This window comes from Truncatella angustata (assembly GCF_020726525.1).
Source record: "Truncatella angustata strain MPI-SDFR-AT-0073 chromosome Unknown BKA67scaffold_2, whole genome shotgun sequence".
Lineage (NCBI taxonomy): Eukaryota > Fungi > Ascomycota > Sordariomycetes > Amphisphaeriales > Sporocadaceae > Truncatella > Truncatella angustata.
Window position 1 is genome coordinate 3386145 of NW_025763382.1, and position 20203 is coordinate 3406347.

At 49.0% G+C, this 20203-nt stretch overlaps 4 protein-coding genes and 1 pseudogene across 5 annotated transcripts; 4 read left to right on the forward strand and 1 right to left on the reverse strand.

Annotated features, from left to right (window-relative positions):
• Positions 1-7569: 7569 nt before the first annotated feature.
• BKA67DRAFT_512711 (uncharacterized protein) lies at positions 7570-10836 on the forward strand (the record flags this gene model as incomplete). Its single annotated transcript, XM_046097498.1, has 2 exons — positions 7570-8241; positions 8296-10836. 2 exons carry the CDS (start codon positions 7570-7572, stop codon positions 10834-10836), a joined length of 3213 nt encoding a protein of 1070 aa, XP_045961442.1.
• Positions 10837-11996: 1160 nt separating this feature from the next.
• On the forward strand, positions 11997-13413 carry BKA67DRAFT_655491 (uncharacterized protein; the record flags this gene model as incomplete). Its single annotated transcript, XM_046106766.1, has 3 exons — positions 11997-12306; positions 12444-12748; positions 12817-13413. The coding sequence occupies 3 exons, from the start codon at positions 11997-11999 to the stop codon at positions 13411-13413; spliced, it is 1212 nt and encodes a 403-aa protein (XP_045961443.1).
• Positions 13414-13824: 411 nt separating this feature from the next.
• On the forward strand, positions 13825-14214 carry BKA67DRAFT_655492 (uncharacterized protein; the record flags this gene model as incomplete). Its single annotated transcript, XM_046106767.1, has 2 exons — positions 13825-14055; positions 14116-14214. The coding sequence occupies 2 exons, from the start codon at positions 13825-13827 to the stop codon at positions 14212-14214; spliced, it is 330 nt and encodes a 109-aa protein (XP_045961444.1).
• Positions 14215-15164: 950 nt separating this feature from the next.
• BKA67DRAFT_590839 (xyloglucan-specific endo-beta-1,4-glucanase A) lies at positions 15165-15958 on the forward strand (the record flags this gene model as incomplete). Its single annotated transcript, XM_046104628.1, has 2 exons — positions 15165-15499; positions 15559-15958. The coding sequence occupies 2 exons, from the start codon at positions 15165-15167 to the stop codon at positions 15956-15958; spliced, it is 735 nt and encodes a 244-aa protein (XP_045961445.1).
• Positions 15959-17008: 1050 nt separating this feature from the next.
• On the reverse strand, positions 17009-17101 carry BKA67DRAFT_t60 (annotated as a pseudogene). Its single transcript has one exon. The product of its transcript is annotated as a tRNA-OTHER (tRNA).
• Positions 17102-20203: the final 3102 nt, after the last annotated feature.

Sequence of the window (20203 nt, forward strand, 5' to 3'; positions counted from 1 at the left end):
TCAGCATTTCACAGAGGCATACGATGGCCCTTAGCCAACCTGGATAAATTACGCCGAAGAATCTGGGTCTGTATCTCCTAACCTTAGGTTGTTCGGCCAGGTCCCGAGAAAGGCTCAAAGCTCAGCCTGACGTACACTACCCACACATTTCGACCAAGAACAGAAGTGTGCCCATAGAGTTGACAACTTCTCCGAAGTGCAAAAACCAAGATGCTTTTCGATCATACTTCCACTAGGAGGATTTTAAACCAATGACCATGGTTTCTAATTGCAAACCAAAAGATTATTACAGGCTCGCCCATAGGTGGAGGGTGATGGCAACCTGGCTACTTTCCTGAGGTTCGATGACATATCTGCACTCTGACTGCTCAGCTTGCAGGCTGAGATATTTATATCTCAAAGAATAATTTACATACCATTATCAACTGAACGATGCATCAACGTGCGATTTGGAGAAGGAGTATCCGCAGAACTTTCGCAAACTGCTACTTAGCCGATCTGAAGGAGGACAATAGATTCGCGTGATGGATCTTTTGTTTGCAAAATTCGACGAATATCATCAGCAGCAAAATAGTCGTTCAGATATTTAGCAATCCTGATTATTGCAAAGCCGTACATAAATCAAGGTTGGTGAAGTCACCTCGAATGCCTGACTGGTTCTGACCCATTTAAGCATCTCAAGTCGGCCAGCAAGCCTCCAAACGGATATCAGCTTAAGGCACTTTAAGAATGGAAATCGAGCTCCAAGGGTAACGATAATTTCCTCTCGGACGTCGAAGCCGCCATATGGTACAATGAAGATCCGAGGAGTTACGTTGTGCCGGAAGCTCCGGCCATAAAAAGTGATGCATTTGTATCCTGAGTGGCGGGACCCTTCCTCAAGAGATACCATCGCCTATTTGAACACCGCAGAAAGAAACATTTCATTGACGAAGATTACGGTATGCACTCTAACGATGACTCCGCCATAGATAGAGCCTCGCGCGTCATTACCGCCAGTATTTCCTCTGTATCGCCTGTTCTCACTATTTACATCTCGAACATTTGAACAAGGCAGAGAAGCGAGTCGGCCTTACAGCTGCGATGACAGCGGTCTTCGCCGCTGTTCTTGCTATGTTCACCAACGCGAAGAGGGTGGAGATGCTTTCAGCTACTGCAACGTAGGTCTTCATGAAGCTTTATTGGTATCCACGCCGATATGATTGACGTTCGCGCAGCTCCGCAGCCGTGGAGGTTGTGTACACAGGGAGCGTTTTGGGTCACTGATTAGACATAACATTATGGTGGATACTCCCATTCTACACATATATCTAGAATCATTCAGCAACTGTATTCAATTATACTTATTTGAAGTGCATGTTGAATATAGTTCTCATCGCGAGACCCAATTAATCCATGACCAAGCCTCGGCGCAATCACGGAACCCGTATACAGGAAGCTATATGCGGTAGGAATAGTCCCATAGCTTCCGAACAAGCTTATATTGAAGGCTAACTAGATAAGGAAAAAGGAAGAGAAGAAGTAGAAATAAATAACAACAGGGTGAAATAGCGACTGGGAATGCTGGTGGGGATTGTCCTAGTTCAAACTTTGAGGGTTAAAATACTGAATAAAGGCCAAATCGCAGTCAGTCATAGCTGCCCAGAAACAAAATGCTCATGGTCACCGATGTCTGAGTAATATAGATCGAGGCAAGGATCGTAAATATATTCTACAGACTTACAATGTATGAGACGACTCCACGAGAGTCATGTTGTTGACACTTATTCAAGAAACAGGCCAACAATCTTAGACGCCGCGAGAGTAGTCATTATATTTATTATAGCAGTGGCTGTAGGCGTAGCCTCCCTCCATTCGCCCAATGTATTCATGGATACTTCGGTACTTTTCCCCTCCCGAATCCAGGGAGGAACCAATGAGCTAGGTTGGCATACGAAGGAGTATTGTAGAGACGATCGAGGCCTGTTGTAGCCTCCTGGTTCTGTGAAATCTGCGCTGGCACATCGACTTCGGATGACTGTACGAAGATAAACATCGTCGTTGCAAAAAGGAGGACCCCGCGGACTACGATAACGCCAAGCAGAATGACTACAGGTACGCAATGAGACTCAAGAACCTTCCACGGTATTATTACCGTCTCTCCTATTGGTGTCGTTATTGATGTCATGCCCAAATACAAAGTCAGGTAGTCAGATATAACACTGCCTCTAGATTTGTCGTGCCGATAGCGAAACTACATGACGATCCTGTCCATACACATAGAAATTGTATTCAATATCACAAGCTATCTATATATCTCACCTTTGTACACAATGAATAAAGTCCCAACGTTGTTTACCCGGCCGTAGCGGGCCGTGTTTCGATAAATGAAAGTTCATCTGCCGTGTCACATATGTAGGGTCCTACCGCTGGGTCTTGCATGACCTTTGAAAGATCTAGTTGCTAATCCTGGGCACATCCGCTCAAGTCCGTTTGCTCTTGGAAGTGGAACACAAAATATGGGGGATGTGTATCATGGATGTTGCTTGACGCATGTACGGCAATGACGACATACAACTTTCGCAAGGTGGTCCGTTGTGATCGCAGTCATGCCAGGTCCACGCGACGTAGTCTGTAGTCGAGGTCGATCTATACGTTTCTGCGCCGGTAAACTAATTTCACAAGACAGCTATAGTGGACAGCCGGGCTCCCGGAAATCTCCATTGACTTCAAATAGCCAGGGAGGAGAAAAGTTTTAACACCGCATTGAGGCATAGCGCATTGATCGAATTTGCTTTTGACGCGCTCTTGACATGGACGCGCCGAGGGCTTAAAGCATTGAAATCGGTAGCACACCAAGTTAGTGGAATATCAACTAAAAAGGCAATAGAAAAAGAAATCAGAAAAACAAGAAGGCAAAGCAAAAAAAAAAAAAAAGAAAGAGGAAAAGGACTTCGGCACTGCCAGTCACACAATGACTTAGAAAAAAGATTGGCAATTACGACGACTTTGGTGACTGTGTACGACCACTAGCCAGATGTAAAAACGCTGAACTCGTTCGTTTCTGTGGAACTTCAACGTCCAGATCCATGGATGAACCTAGCTGTGCTAAGACTCCATAGAAACTATGCCCAGCTCCTCGCCAGTACCGAGTTTGAGTTCGATAACCAGTGTGGCGCCGGCAAGGTCGGGTCGTAACGTCACGTCTCCTTTTTAACCTCGACTTTTGACGTTTTGGGCTTATTCGTGGTGAGCATCAAGCGGTTGAAAGTTCGCCTGATAACCTTGCAGGGATCTCGGAGGTCAAACCCCTGGTCCGGGCCATAGGGCTTCATCTCCGACTTCAATGCGAGATCTGGCAGGTCGATAAAAATTGCCGAACGCCCAGTAGCTGAATGCCCTTCCGGAAGGCTGGAGTAGCTTTGGATGTCTGTCACTTGGAAAGACATGCTGTTCAGAGTTTCTTGTCTCAGCCTTGCAAACCTATTGTGGTACTGCACCAAATTCTTGTAACTGCCGACTCCACAGGCCACTTGTACGTACACCTAGACGGTGAGAAGACTGGTTGCATTCGGAATGTTTCTGAATAAAGTGTGTAGTGACTAACCCGATGAGAAGAGAACTGCATAAAGCAGCAACTTAACACAATATGCTGTGTTCGGGAACCGGTTGTCACCTTGGCAAGCGCATCTCATCTCATTTCGCGGTCAGCAAAGTAATCCAAGGCCATCCAACTTCCGATGATACGCTGCGTTTGTTGCGAGCACAGACTCGGCGGGATGACTGCCCTGTGGATGCTGGAGAGTCAGCACAAATTTGATGACGATTAATATTCATGCCGACTCAATGCCATGAGTGAGAATGTCCCTGTTTACTGTAGGCATTCTTCTAGAAAGGCGCATGAACAGACAAGGAGAGCCTCGCATGATATAAAAATGCACAGCGCGACTGGATAAAGTCATGGCAGATGTGACGCGCCATCCGCGTCGGTAGAAGCTTGTCGAGTTCTCAAGATCTAGGTTAGTTGCTTGAAAGAGTAAAGCGCCTGGTCCGTGTTGCATTGACCCTCGGCGACTCCAGCGTCTGGTTGATCCACAGAATGCTACCCGTAGGGGGGGGGGGGGGGGATCACTGACCCTGGCACCCTTGTAAGCACTTGTCAAACGAGGTTTTGGCAAGGCCCGATGGGACGATCTTGATAAACACTGGAGCGGCATTATATACATGTGCCGCTACATACAGTACGTAGGTGTGCAGTCGAGAAATAAGTTGTCTTACGTAGTAGTGAATCAAGTAGCCAAACGACTATAGTCCTGCAGCAATGGATACGAATATGACGATTCTAATGCAGGATGTTGAGGGAGAGCGTATGTTTCAAGGACAGGTGTTGAGACCTCCCTGCATTGTACCTGCGCGATCCAGCTGCAGGCTTGCTTCTTTCCTCAGAAACAGAAACGTGCAGGAAGCTGAGCGCATCCTGATTCCATAGCCATGCTTTCGATGCAAGCTACTCCTGCGTCTGTTGATTGCGAGTGGTGCTCGCTGACGGGGATTAGATCTGCGGCTTCTTCAGCCATTGCGTGCCCCTTCATGGCGTTGGGATGGATCTGAGGTCCGGACTGGACTGAGCTTGTTGGCTTGTTGCTGGAGTCGGCTGTGGACGCAGGGAGAAGAAATGGTTCAACAATAGCGATTTCCGTGCCAAGGAAGTGTTGATGCGACGATGTTCCTGGCAAGGTGGTTTGGCCGCATCAAGATGTAAATAATACGAGTGGACTATCTGCCGCACCGTGCATAGCCGCGGCGGACCCATTTGATAAACTTTTAGTGCAACAAATTGCTGACTGAAGAAAAGGCAACGGATGACGATGATGGCATCTGGCAGATTGGGTCTGCTTGTTTGTTTTGTTTGCTTGCTACTGTAAGTTGCCAGGATCATGTAGGCTTCTGATCCACTTTGTACGGATAAAGTACTCGAAAGGTGAAACACTAGACGAACGGTCTTGTGGGCGGTACCGTACCTGCATACTATAGGGACTGGAAGACAGCGTCTGTCTACGCACCTTGGTCCTTGGGTGGTTTTTGGAGATGCCTCCAAATTTCTGCTTGACGTTGCATCCTTGACGATGGCGTCTGGTACAGAAATTACTTAGTGGGTTGAGATGGCAGCAAGACACGATTTGGTACCTGGCACAGACCCCTGCTAACCTGCTGGCGCAAGATCCATGAGGGACAAAACAGCGCCAAATGCAGAATAATTTCGCCAAAATGCCCACATGCTCAAGCTAAGCTCCAGTATGCATTGAATGAACGGTGCATGTGCATGTGCATGTGCTGCTCACTTCGAGTTTCCCTTCAAAGACCCAAGCCATCCGGATCTACGTAGATGGATATTCTCGACTGATTCCCCCTTTTGTTTCTTCTTCTTATTTCACAAAGAGGAGAGAGAGAAGAAAAAAACAAGAAAACTCCCCCACGACCCTGGAGTTAATTGGTCAGGCGAGAGCGGTGCCGTATTTCAGAGGGTATTATCGTGGTTGTCGTCCGATAATCTGACCTGGGTTGCACCAAGATAAACTCATCCACTGGAGTCCCGTCAGCTGAAGTTGGGCAAGCGTTGTCTGGAATTGAAGGACCAGCTACGGCCACGATCAGCGCGCGATAGAGACCAAGGACCCATCAGCGACAAAGTCCCTAGCCAAGTCCCGTCTAATCTTAACCCAGAGTGTCGTACAGTACATACACACAGTCCCTCGCGAATTCCCGAAGCGAAACCTTTGAGTCTCCGGAGCTCTCATCTCTACTAACTTGGTAGTTGCATGAGCAGAGCAGAGTAGAGCAGAGCTTCTATTCTCCAAAACCAGGCTCCATTGCATTCTCAGTCGCGCCATCTCCTGCTTCGTTTGGGAGCTGTCGTGGTTTGTTGGTGGCCGTGGGCATCTGTGTTTTTGATCTTCCCATCCGAGATTTGATGCCGCATCGTGCACTCATTCATCCACTCACTCATTCATTCGTTCTTCGTTCATTCCATCATCCGTCAGCTACATAACGCCCGACCGGTATCACTCCTGCATTGAAGCATTGGAAAGCGTTGTCAACACCACCCGGGCGCCCGCCCCTTTTGCTTTGCGGCAGAAACACGGGATCCTTGGAGGTGCAGCTACGACGCCTGCCCGCTAAACAAACAAGAACGTTGACAGCGCAATCGCAATTCCCACCTCAATCCACGGCACGATAACGGCTACCCGTATCACATCGTACCGGACCAGGTGGAATAGGGGGCACTACTGCCGCTGGATTCACGTCAAGCCAACTCAAGTCAACTCAAATCAACCCAGCTCGAGTCGGATTTTGAAACTAGCTAGTCTAGCAGCGACGCGCATCTACTCGACCTCAAGATTAGATTGTGCATTGCATTGCATCGCATTCTAAGGTTAGTCGCAACGCGCTTGAGACCCCATCGGCCAGCGCCTGTCGCGGATTGGACCATATCCAGTCAACCACCATTCCAACTCTGCCGTCAACACGCGCTACTGACCTACAGACACCCAAACTGCCTGTAGCGCTTCGTCGTATGCCCCCTCCAGCTGGATCTTGACGGCGAGACAAGGGGTTTCTTATTGCAGCCCAAAGAGGATCCGAGGCAATCCAGGGCAATTCAATCCAGTCCAATCCAAATCATAACCACTGCATACCGCCAGCCCCCAGTGACTTTCCAACTCTTGATGCTTGGAAAGTTCTTGCGTGTCTTATTAACCATCTGCAACAACCCACCGCGCAGCTGGACAAAGCATTGAGCTTTCCCGCCAACGCAATTCGTTTGCCATACCACACCGGCATATCGCGACCGCCCAGAAGCAGACTGACGCATCACATATACCAAGCACGTCTGCCATGACATGCTGCTGAGCTGGCTTATTGGACCATTTCATTCCAGCCCAAAACAAGCAGCTGTCCTTGCAGGGCTGCAGCCGCCTGCACTTTGAGTGGAAACGTATCTAGAGCACAGAGCAAAAGCAAGCTGCCGTCGTGGGAAACTTTTCGGCTCAAAAAGTTAAATCGTCTCCAACAAACACCCACGTGTGCTAAGCTCTTCTCGAAATCCCTTGTTCTGAAGAACTGGGTTTGTAGCTGTTTTACGAACACCGCCAGGTATGTCCATGGCCAATCTTACAAGCCACTACCCATAGTAGTACCGAACCGAAATTGACCCTCGAACTTATTTTCTAGACCGAACTGAAGCCTCAATCGCTTTGCGACCTTCTAATCTGTACCGGGATACCGCAGTTTCCTAACCTTCCCTCTCTTTTTTCTTTTTCTTTCTCTTTTTTTGTGTGTTTATTCCTCTTGCGCGTTCTCGCGTAGAAGATGTCTTCGGCCGCTTTGCAACCACCTGCACACCAGCCAACATCACTACCGGCTCTCGACCTCCACGGGTCTGGCCAATATACGCCCACTCATTCGCCTAGCCGTGACGGCTATTATGCTAGGGAAAACCAGAACACTCAGTCACCTGCTTCATCCAAGCGCCCCTCGAGAAGACCGAGCGGAAATACGCCAGCCTATCCCGAATACAGCCAAGGATCTCCAATGGCATCGAGGACCGCTCTAGCCTCACCTGTGGCAGTGACGGCAAGCGACCCCGCGACTTCAAATCGACGAAGACATGACCCTCCCGTCGCTCCTCCGCGTGTATCATCCAGCCAACAGCCTTCGTCAGGCTCTAGAAGAGCTGCCCGCGCAGAAGAAAGAGCAACCAACTCTCCTCGGCGAACGGGAACAGCTGAAGGCAGCCGCAACGCAACTAATGGCTACGAGGACTCAAGCTCATCTCGGCGGCGGGCTACGCAACAAGAAGCCGCGCCAAGAACCGGGTCACGGGACGGATATACCACGACGATGCCGATAAGGACAAATACAAGCTCTTCATCGAAGCAGCCATCGCGAGAAGCCAGCGAAATCCTCAATCAAGTTATTATATCTCAGCCCGACGAAGATCTGGAACGAGAGCGGGAGAGACTCGAAGAAGCGCAACCGCATCATCTACCTACGTCACAGGATGACTACGATGATGCTGTGCCGCCTGCTATCACAGCGTCTAGGGATGCCCAGGACGATAGCCGGCAAGGTCGCCGAAGCCGTCATGACCACTCAAAGAAGGAAAAGACCTCAAGGTTCGGGGATTATTACCTGGGCCACACCATTGGCGAAGGTGAGTTCGGCAAGGTTAAGCTTGGCTGGAAGCAGGAGGACAAGGTTCAGGTAAGCACCAGATTTATACTGCTCAAGTAGACATGCTGACTCATGACCACATAGGTCGCCATCAAGCTGATCCGGCGCGACAGCGTTGGCAGCAACCCTAATCGACTTGCCAAGATCTACCGCGAAGTAAACATTCTTCGAGGCGTCTCGCATCCTAACATCGTAAGACTACACGAAATGATGGAAACCGACCGATATATTGGTATAGTGCTGGAATATGCGTCGGGTGGCGAGTTGTTTGACTACATCCTTACCCACAGATACCTGAAAGATAACGCTGCTCGACGGCTATTCGCGCAGCTGATTTCTGGTGTTGGGTACCTCCACAAGAAAGGCATTGTGCACAGGGACTTGAAGCTGGAGAATTTGCTGCTTGACCGCAACCGAAATATTATCATCACCGACTTTGGTTTTGCCAACACTTTCGATCCACACGATGAGCTGACTGAAGAGGAGGAATTGGGGCTGGGAGATCGCGACTTTGTCAGGAAAGTGGGACTGGACAGGAAAAAGAACAGTGGCATGCGAAAGGGCGACCTGATGCAGACAAGTTGCGGCAGTCCTTGCTACGCCGCTCCCGAGCTTGTGGTCAGCGATTCGCTATATACTGGACGGAAGGTGGATGTTTGGAGTTGTGGCGTAATCCTGTACGCTATGCTCGCTGGTTACCTTCCCTTTGACGATGACCCAGCCAACCCTGAAGGCGATAACATCAACTTGCTGTACAAGTACATCGTCAACACACCTCTTACATTCCCTGAGTATGTCACCCCGCACGCGCGAGATCTCTTGCGCCGCATCCTGGTTCCTAGCCCTCGGAAACGAGCCGATCTTTTCGAAGTTGCCAGGCACAGCTGGCTCAGCGAATACGCCCATGTTGTTGAGTTTATCACCAGCAGTACGACGACATCTGATGAAGTTAAAAACACCACGGTCCCTGCTTCGGATGATGATAATTCAGGCCTTCAAAGAAGTGCGTCTGTCAGGGAGCCGACAAAGGCCAAACAGGCACCACCTGTCGTTGGCGACTTGACCAGGAAGCAAGGTCCAGTAGATTCGGAAGACACTGCTGGTCATGCCAAACAGAGCAGAGATAACAAGCGGCGCACTGTGCAAGTTGAGTACGTGGCCCCGAACACACAAACGCAACGCGGTGGTGAACCTTCAAGCCAAACGACCCCTCGTGGCAAGACTCGCGCTCGTTCCTCTAGTAGAGGGACAGCCGAGGCGCAGACAACCCCGAACAACAAGCCTTTACCCAGAGATCCGCCAACGGACAAAGACAAGTTTACGGGCTCGCCATCTCACCGGTCCAGGCCGCCTAGTTCACACCAGAATGTGAATGTGCCAGTTACAAGGCCTCCCCGCGAAGGCGCTCGCGCAGCCTCCGAGGCATTTATGACAACCGTATCAGGAGCTACAGTGCCCAGACCTGCCACAGGCGGATCAATGCATTCCACTGGCTCTCGGCATGCACTTGGTGGTGGAGCTACACGAGCTTCGTATGGACAACCCATACCCCCAACTGTAGCCGGTACTAATGCACATGGAAGGATGTCACAACCAACTGGCGGGGCCAAAAACTATGTTATTTCGAACCCAATTCCCCAGGAGCAACCTGACATGGATTTTGGTAGACCCAGTGTCAGCACTGGCGTCCCGCCTAAGTTTGCCCGCGTTTCTGGCTTCACCACAAATACTCCACCGCAGTCATCAGGTGGATCTGGTGGCGAATCGAAGGGCCACAGGCGGTCTAACACTATTGGCGAGATTGGAGGGAAGATTTTCGGGCGCAGTGGCTCTATCTTCGGCGGACGGAAGAAGCGCAACTCACAGCAAGCCGCGGAGAAGCCTAGCCGGAAATATCCCCCTGTCAGCATGTCCAACACCATGCCAGGGGAGCCTACCGGCCGACCATCGATAGACTCTCGGGCTTCTCGGCGATCGTTCTCTCAAACACTAGGTCTTGGTAAAAAGCGGAGTGGTAGCATCAACGAATCTCAGACATCACAAGAGCGGCCCGCCAACCCCCGACGCTTCTCATTGATGAGGGCCATGGGACTTGGCAAAGAGCCCGAAACCCCCCCTCCTGAGACGCCCTCAGAGCAGTACTTCTCGTCGCAGAACGCACAGCAGCATGAAGACTATGGCCATTACGCCGAGCCACCTCAGAGCCGCGGAAACCGTCAACAGTCCGTCGATGGCGCATACGATGAGCCTGAGCGTGTAAACACAGCCCCAAGCTCCTCCGCTGGAACTTCCAGTCAACATCAACGTCATGCATCCGGTTCTCGTCCTAACGCCTTACCAAGTCACATGCAACAAACTGCAGCATTCAATTCCGGCTCAGAGTCATCGGTTGATCGCCCCCAAAGAAGGCCGCCGAATGCTGCCCCATACCAAGGTGGATATGACTCGGATGGCCGAGCGGGCAGCCGTAGCCGTGGCGTTCTGCAGAAGAACAAGAGGTTTGTAGATGCATACGACGGTGAGGAGTACGGCAGACAGGGTGATCATGCCGGAAGCAGCGGCGCGGCCAAAAGAGTAATGGACTTCTTCAGGAGAAGAGGCAAGGCTCGTGGCGGAGAGGCATGATTATACCATGGGGACAACCCTCTTCAAGCAGTAACGCCGACAGCCTGAGCGAAACCAGGGTTTCTCGCCCAAAGATTTACACATTTCACACGCCGGACCTTGACTTGGCTCGTGTTATGTTCAGATTATCACACAATACCCACGTGGCGACTTCGGAAACGACGGGACCACCTACTTACTTTTTTGCATTCTATATTGTAATGGCATTGTAATTTTCACAGCGTCTCTTCACACCCACCGTTTCGCACTCTAATACCCACCTTGGCCTTTCTCACACACACACACACACACTCTCTCTCTCTCTCTCTCTCTAAGTTCTGAGATACCCCTCATCCACGGATTTCAGGCCAACATGAGCACGCCTAGTGCGAGGATGGGCATATGATGACGAACTTTTGAGACGACCGAGCGATGAAACAGAAACACATTTATACGTCATCCGTGGCAGGGCAGATATTTTGAAGAAACATTTCCGGAGTTTCAAGGTTGCTTTTATTTTAGTCTTTGGCATGATGGGAGTAGACCGGATTGAGCGACATGGTATCGACTGCTGAACATCGCCATGCTGCACTTTAGACAGAAGATGTTTGGCAGCCAATGTTTCTGAAACTACTACAGTGGGCGAGTGAAGGAGAAGATGCGAACTAGAGCAAGAGACTGGAGACGATTTAATTTGTTAGCATCTAAATCTAGTATTGAACCTGCCTTGGTTTGGCCTGTCGCTGTGTATGAATTGGCATGTAGAACTTGACAGTGCGGTTCCCTGGAGCCAGTTTTGTGTCGTGTTATCCCATGAAATTGTGGTAGACCCATAGTGTCAAGCTGAAAGTGACTCTTCCCCGAGCACAACATTAGAGTAAGCGTGTGAACCTTGTATCTCTCTCTCGACTAATCCAACACTGATTGAAAATTTATCTTCTTGGAACCGATCATGGAAATGATTAGTGCCCGGATACCCCGCAATGAATCATTGTGGTTCAACCCGAAAGACTGCGCTTGTAAGTTTCATCCTTTTCTCGCGGCATTGGGAGATAGAATTACCACAGAAGTTCAAGGGTCAACACTTGCGGACGCCACTCCCTCAAGACACAAACAGCTATTTTCGTTGGAATATCAACAATTAACAAAGGCTTCAACTAAACACAGTTACAAACGCAAATATGTCTACGGGTTCAAAGTCGGAAATTAGGCGACACGCCGTAGTGTTCGGAGCCTCGGGACTCATAGGATGGTCATGCGTCAATCAGCTTCTCTTGAAGTACCCGCGAAAGGGATCGTTCGAGAAAGTGACAGCTGTCACGAATCGGCCCGTGAAGCTCGAGGAGTCGTTCTGGCCGACGGAGTCCACGACGCCAGAATTGAGATTGGTGTCCGGTATCGATTTGGCAATAGGCGATGGGAGAGGGGTGGAATTAGCAGAGCAGCTGAAGAGGGAGGGCATCAATGGGATCACGCATGTGTACTACTTTGGTGAGTGGAAACTTCGACACGGGAGCCAGAGACAGGGCCAAGACAATATCAGGCAGCAGAAACAACGCGTGCAAAACACATGATCGGGAGAAGAAGAATCGGGGACAGAAGACAAATACTGAAGCCAGCGACAACAGTTTTCACATCGCTCAGCGATCATATCGAGGAGGTCGCAACGAACAAACGGATGATGCAAAATGTGCTGGGGGCTATAGACGTATTAAATGCGCCTCTACAGTTCGTTGTCTTCCCCGGCGGCACCCGGGGGTATGGCATATATACACCTGGCGGGACGTTTACGCCACCTCTGCAAGAGGATATGGTCAGAAACCTCCCATCGGACTACGCAAAAACTGTTGCTTATCCGGTCTTCCGTGAGGTGCTCACAGAGGCGTCCAAAGAAAAACCATGGACCTGGTGCGAGGTCTGCCCAGACGCCATCGTACGTTGGAAATCTTGCCCGCAACACGGATTGGGGAGATGATGTACTGACCGAATAACACGTGGTAGATCGGATTCACGCCGAATGGTTCCCAGTTCTCTCTTGCCCTGCATTGGGCGCAGTATCTTTCACTATATGCGCATCACCACGGGAGAGGTGCGAGGGTGCCGTTCCCTGGCATCGAGGCGGCATATCTCGCCAACATGACGCCTGTGTCTGCGGGGATATTGGCAAGATTCGCCATCTATGCCTCACTCAACCCAGACAAGTGTGGCGCAGGACAACTGTTCAATGTCGGAGATAGTGCAGAGCCGACCACTTTTGGACATATCTGGCCGCGACTCGCAGAGTGGTTTGGACTGGTAGGTGATGGTCCGCTGTCTAGCTCTTCCGGCACAGAGCTGGAGGAGAAGGAGAGTCTCATGCCGGGAGAATACATCGCAAAGCATCGAGGCACCTTTGATGAGAGGGGACTTGGTAGGGCAGAGAAAGCAGGAGTCTCGGCTGGGAGCCTCCAGTTGGATAGTGTTGGAACTTGGTTGACATTTGATAGACAATTGAGCCTGGACAAGTTGAGGAGCACTGGTTTTGAGGAAGAAAGAGACGTAGTTGAGGGTTGGCTGGAAGCTTTCCGGGGATTTAAAGAAGCTGGTTTGATATTGTAGTGCCAGAGAGACAGAGGTAGAGAGAGGTAAGTGGCATGATGTCGTTCCTCTCGAACAGTGAAATTGCTCGATGTCAACAGTCCGAGTATTCCCCAAAGACACAGCCTAGCAAACTATTATAAAAATTTTTTATACAATCATGAAGAGTCTTACGCATTGAGTTTCCATTGCGAGCTGAAGCAGCCTATAAGCTTACGCGCAACTGTAAGGTGGTCCAAAAAGCGACTTTGTGGATCATTGCATGAATGGGGGGTGCCTATGAAGTCATGCATTGCTCATTTCGTCACTTGCACCTCCAGCTGCGCATCATGTCATCGGAAATCGAGCATCTATGCTTTTCCAAAAACACTGTTCTATACCACATTGAGAATTACACTTAGAAGTTGCCCGTTCAAACCATTTCAGCCTACCATGACTTCAGAATTGCCTACCAAGGACCAGCTGTACCAACAGGATGTGGATGGTCGTCCCATCACTCAGACGGAAGCGTCTGCCGTCGGGTCAGACGCAGGCGGTTCGGCAGTCACTGCGCAGAGCTCATACGACAAGCAACAGAACCTCGTCGACAGGGCTGGCGAGGTTGCAAGCAAATACCCTGCGGAGATCACAAAGGACGATGCAGCTGAGGTGCAAAAGGCAGAGGTTTGTCCGAGCAGAGCTCCTCAGCGTGCGACAATGTAACTGACAAAAACAACGTCATAGGCACAACTGCTGGGAGAGCGTCCCGGCAAAGACTCTACATGGGCCAAAGTGCAGTCTATCGCTGATCAAAATGCTGCCTCGATAGAGCAGAAAAAGTGAAGATAAAGGCTTGTCCCAATCTTCCCCCTTGACGCAATGAAGCCGAAACGGGTGAACGACGGATAACTCTGCCAGACTTGATTGTGGCGGATATTTGAGGCAAATCAAGCTGTAGCCGTTATTATCTTCAATACGACATCACAAGTGTAATGCAATCATAAACAAGATATTCCAATTTCTTTGTCAATTTAGATGCGCAATGCCGCCTGGGCAACTCATGGAAAAGGAGTAGGAAAATAGAATAACTTAGTGAGTTTCCGATGAATGAAGTTTCCATAGTTTTCGGCCCCTAAATAAGGTATGTAACGTTAGCGACCGTGGGAGTCTTTCACATCCACTATACCAGTCAACGGCCAGCGCTAAACATTGCGAGGTTGCACACTATGCCTGGGCCCTGGGGACTACCGAGACCGTTCAAGGTAAAGCCACCAAAGACGAAGCTTTTCGCTGAGACGGGGGCGCTTCTGTCGTCCAGAAGCAAACAAGTCGCCCTCTTGCTGTGCCTGAAAAGGAAATCCGGGGGCATATGCTCCCCATAGTTACAGGGATGGGTACCCTGTCGCTGGGTTCCGCTTACGAAAATAATGGATGGGCGCGAAATTACTACCCCACATACGGCACTTGCACGAGCTCTACTCCAAACGACCGGTCCCAGCATACCAACCGGACTGGGATCGGCGCACTTCGATACTATGTAATTCGTGGAACAACAGGCCATATAGACCCATTCGCCAAGTGGCTCGGACGGACACTGCGGAAGCCGGGTACTATGTTGAAGGATTAGTATAAGTTGCTCTGGTCCAGCAGTTCGTACCAAGCCTTTTTGTAAGTGATCAATCAATCCACTAACGTTCATTCCCTACTGTCTCTTGACACCTTTCTCCTTCGATCCGAAACATATACTTCATAATCCGACCTTCAAGATGAAGTTCACCTCTTCTGTGGTCTCCATGGTGCTGGCCGCCTCGAGCGCCTTTGCCGCACCCGCTACTGAGCCTACGCCTACCCTCGACAAGCGTGCCACCACAATCTCTTGCGACTCCTTCGGCTCCCTGACCACTGGTGGCTTCACCATCTACCACAACAACTGGGGCGCGGCGGATGCCACCTCCGGCTCCCAGTGCACCTACTTCAACTCCCTGAGCAGCGGCTCTGTTGCTTGGTCCACCAGCTGGACTTGGGCCGGCGGCGCCGGCAAGGTCAAGTCCTACTCGAACGTTGCCCTTGAGAATGTCAACAAGCAGCTCTCTGCTATCTCTTCTATTCCCTCGACCTGGAAGTGGTCGTAAGTTCTTTTTGCCATATTACTACAGCATTTTTTACCCAGACTAATGAAACATTCAGGCAAACTGGATCCAGCGTCGTCGCCGATGTCGCTTACGACTTGTGGCTCTCTTCCACCTCTGGCGGCAGCAACGCCTACGAGATCATGATCTGGCTCGGTGCCTATGGCGGCGCTGGCCCTATCTCTGCGACCGGCAGCGCCATTGCCACCACCACCATTGGCGGCGTTAGCTACAAGCTGTACTATGGCCTGAACGGCAGCGTCAAGGTCTACTCCTTTGTCGCCACCACGACCGTCACCAGCTTCAGCGCCGACCTCAAGCTGTTCTTCACCTACCTCACCAGCAACCAGGGTGTCCCCACCAGCTACTACGTCACCTCGCTCCAGGCCGGTACAGAGCCCTTCAGCGGCTCAAACGCCGTGCTCACCACCTCTGCTTACACCATCTCCGTCAAATAAGCGAGAGATCTGTTAGCACCGTTGGAACTTTAACTGTATATATTGGCTTTAGCTTCAGACATTGCCACATCCAATGCTTGTAAATACTTTACTCACATGCCTGTTAATCATTCGATTGAGGCGTAGCATGTTTCAAGAAATTTAATAATTTTCTTGACCATTTCTTGACCATTGTCTCCAAACTCCCGTACCTGTTGTGGACGTGTAGTCCTTGAAACCCTTCCCACACTGCCACCTACTTTATGCGGCATTTAGTGACCCCCAGTTTTGATGGGTTTACTGCACTTACCTAACATTATTGTACTCCGTATAACAAATAGCATTATGATTGTTGTAATTATTTTTATTAGATTTTGTGGTAGGCGGCTAGACCCTCTCACATCTCCCAGAAGGACTGGAGGTATTCATGCATTTGAATAGTCTGGAGGTTGTCATAAGGACGCTTATCTAGACAGAAGCACATATTTGAAGCTGTCGAAGCTTATGATTGCTATGGATTGAAGAGTCATTATAATACGCTCTTTCAAGTAACTTAGTCAGCGAGTCCACCAAAAAAGCCCAAAGGTAAGCTTTAAACCAACATGTACCCTCCATGAGCGGCCAGGTATCCCCTTTGTTGATACCAATACTATCGCTCAAAGAGAGGCAAGGCAATCTATCGTGTTGTTCGTAAAAATATCGACATTTCGCCCACAGAAAAATTACGACATGGTACTTTGCTCTCCCAAGGTTCCCTAATTGTAAAGCCATGGAGTGTTTGTGTATAGACGTGACTGGTGACAGGATCCATAGAGCAATGCCGTAAATCTCGTAGCAAACTCAGAACCACCATGTCAACGTCAGCGCACAAGGCTCGGCGATCCTTTGTTTTTCTTAAAGTAGAAAACTTGTACACACTAGGAAAATATGTAATCAAATCACTGTAGTGTCGTAATGTGTTAAGTAAAGAATTTTTCTGTTATGTGTGACCAATGCGGTGTAGGAAAAGAAAAAGGAGAAGAAGAAAAAGGACCGGAGACAGGATTGAACAGGAGTTCTTCTAAAAACGAATGCAGCCAGTGGGATTTGCACCCACGTCTCAGCATTACCAACTCGGCGAAGCCGCCTGGGAGTGCTGCCAGTTAACTACTACTGCATGACTGCTTGTACCTTCGTTATTGTTGTTGTGATTATAGGAACTTATATGTCGTTCCTCGCAATCATTCCCAGCGTTTTTCGTCATTTGACCTGTGCTAGATACTACTTCATGGGAATACAGAGATCTATGCCATTCAGAGAACGCGTGATCTACTACACATGTCAAATTCCTTGTTTTATGGGGATCTCCCCGTATGGTTTGGATCACAACTGTTCTTCACTCATCTAGACTAGTGCAAACCATCGTGTTTCTCATATTACATTCAGCTTTACACAAGGTTGCAACTGTGTGATTAACTTATGTGTGATATCCTCTAAAATTGTACGACGTGCCATCCCTTGGACTATCGTTTGGCATTCCCCATTCCAACTACATTCAATTAGCATGTCCATTCATAGTCAGCACCGAATATGCACAACCCAACACAAAGGCTAAGAGCGTCAATATTTCTTCGTTTTGATTGAAACTCACAGGACGCGTTTTGAGGAAGCTTTCTTGTAGTTGAACTCTTATTTATATTTCTTTCTCTTTCTCTTTCTCTTTCTCTTTTTCTTGTAGCGTTGAGTATTATACACTAGTGGAGAAGCTTTTGATGAATATTGTTCAAAATACTGACGTTACATAAGGATTACATATTTGTTAAAGTAGATGAACCGGCTCGATTAAATAAAAGATCATGGACAGAGTTTTGGACCACAATGAATAATAAGAAGAGCGATGGTATGAAGTTTGCTAAAGCTCCAATCTACTCATCTCCTTGCTCGAAAATTTCAAGATCAACAACGTATCTCAACGCTTAGTTGCTACGTGTTTCATAACTCGGATTATGCAGGTGCAGTTGCGACGATTGATAGAGTGATTCAGTCGCAGTTAGCTGAATGTAGGTGTATGTATTCATGAACAAGTCGTTCTGTTTACATCAAGCCTCTCAAATAACATCCACTCATAGCGACTGCAACAAGGTGCATACACCTCTAAATGCGTTCTACGGCTACACGTTGAGAAGGATCCCCACTTCATTACTGTAATTGTATAATTCATGCATGTATTTTCTGACCAGAGCTCCAGGAATGTTTCATTGTGTTGCACCAGAAAATGCCCAAACCACAATGCTCAGTCTGCTGTGTACATAATTAAACTGTCACATTATATTATACCAAGAACTGATTGGCTCGCTTTGCAGATCTTTACAGCGAGCTGCAGACCATCCGTGCACCTTTCGAACAAGTCGGTATCGCTGACAGAGGTGCAAAGACAGCGACCAGGGTATGCAGCAGCCACAGCTGCAGCTGCGTCGCACCGGGCAACATTACGACTCATCATGGACCAATAGGACAGCAACAGCCAGAGCCTGATGATCATCGTATGAGGTAAGAATGGTGTTTGTTTACTCTACCAACGGTAAATAGAATACCCCGGCGCGTTCGTTGCATCGAAAGCATCGATCTACTTTGCAACAGTGAATGGTCGAACACGCTTTACTCTTCACACCCTGTGCCTCCAAGCATCACAAGCCTTGAGGAAAATATGATATCTGCTCTCGCAAAGAAACATATATACATATGTAACGAGGCTGAGAAAGCCTCATTTTTCTGCCATAATTAGTTCACAGCCAAGTCGGGCTGTTCCATAAGAGCTTTGAAAGCGACTTACACGGTCCCAAGTCAACGAAGAAGAGACAAGCCGCTCCTTGCTGTACATATGTCCAACTCGACGCCTGCAACCTGATACTCTTTACGATGGTCAAACCGAACGATGCTATAGCGCTGATTATAGCTTTACACATTCTCATTCTTATCCTACTATCCTGGGCTCTTGTCAGAGTCGCGAGAATAGCGCGGAGATCGCAACTCTCAACTAGCTCGTCTTCATACGGTTCATATTCATACACGTCCTCTTCGCTTACACCACCTGGACCGACAGGAGGCGGCGCCGTGCCGCCTAGGCCTCCAGGTTAACCCAATATTGGTGGCGGAGTAGGGCCAAGACCAGGTGGAGGTGGAAACGTGAATATAGTCAATGCGGGACCACCCCAGGGCTGAAGGATGAACATTGTAACGTGACGAGAAGGAATCCGGTAGGAGGAACCAACTCCCGGGGCTTCATGACTATCTATCGGTTATATACCATAACACTTCCCCGGGCTATTCGGATACATATGAGGGACATCATCTCAGAACACAACCTTGAACGACAACACAGTTTGCACAACGCAATCACCTGACAACAAGGAGGTTTTCATGCCAGCGTGTCCCCTTCTTTCTACTTGCTGTATTGGCAAGTATTGACTGCACGGCTGGACTAGATGTCCAATTCAGTTTGACTCTACATTAACACACAGCTAATGGAATAATGAAATAAGAAGCAATGAGTTCACATGGTGTGCCCGGCAACTAGGCCAATGGTGGTAGCTGATCATATCGATCTAGAAATTGACACGCTTGAGGCGGTCGTTTTGCGGAGGCAATAGCACCCCCGGCTACAATCAAGGCGATCACCACCGCTACTGTGAAGAGATGTTTCGTTATCTATATGAAGATACAGTTGATTCGAGGCGAAATCTCGTGCTTGCTCCCCAGTTCCGGTGGATCCGCATGCGAAGCGCACAATGAGCTGTCCTGACGGGTCACATAAATATCTGTGGAACGAGTGTTGGAAGGAAGTCTTTCGTGACAGCAACTTTAGTGCTATCAAATTTACGTTCTGGCAAAGCCCAAACAGCAAAGTGTTGGCGTACTACCACATCGCGTGCGGAAATGGCATTGAAGGCATCATAATTGTTGGGTTTAACGTTTAGAAAACCTGAAACCACAGACATGATTTAGCAGACTGGTATTATCGTCCGAGTCTACTTTGGGGATGACCCGATGCATCATTAAATTGTCCCTGCAGTATGGAAATCTTCGGGCGGGCAGGGGAGCACGAGGGAGAACAAAAACGGAAAGAACGAAAAATAAATAAACATCCCAGGCAGATTATCTTGACTTCTTAAACGGCGCTCGTTGGAAATCGTATAGTTTTGACCATTAGAAAGTATGTTTTGATTAGATGGGTTTGTTCATGATTCTTGTTACTCAGAAAGGAATTATGTTTATAGCTTGGTTATA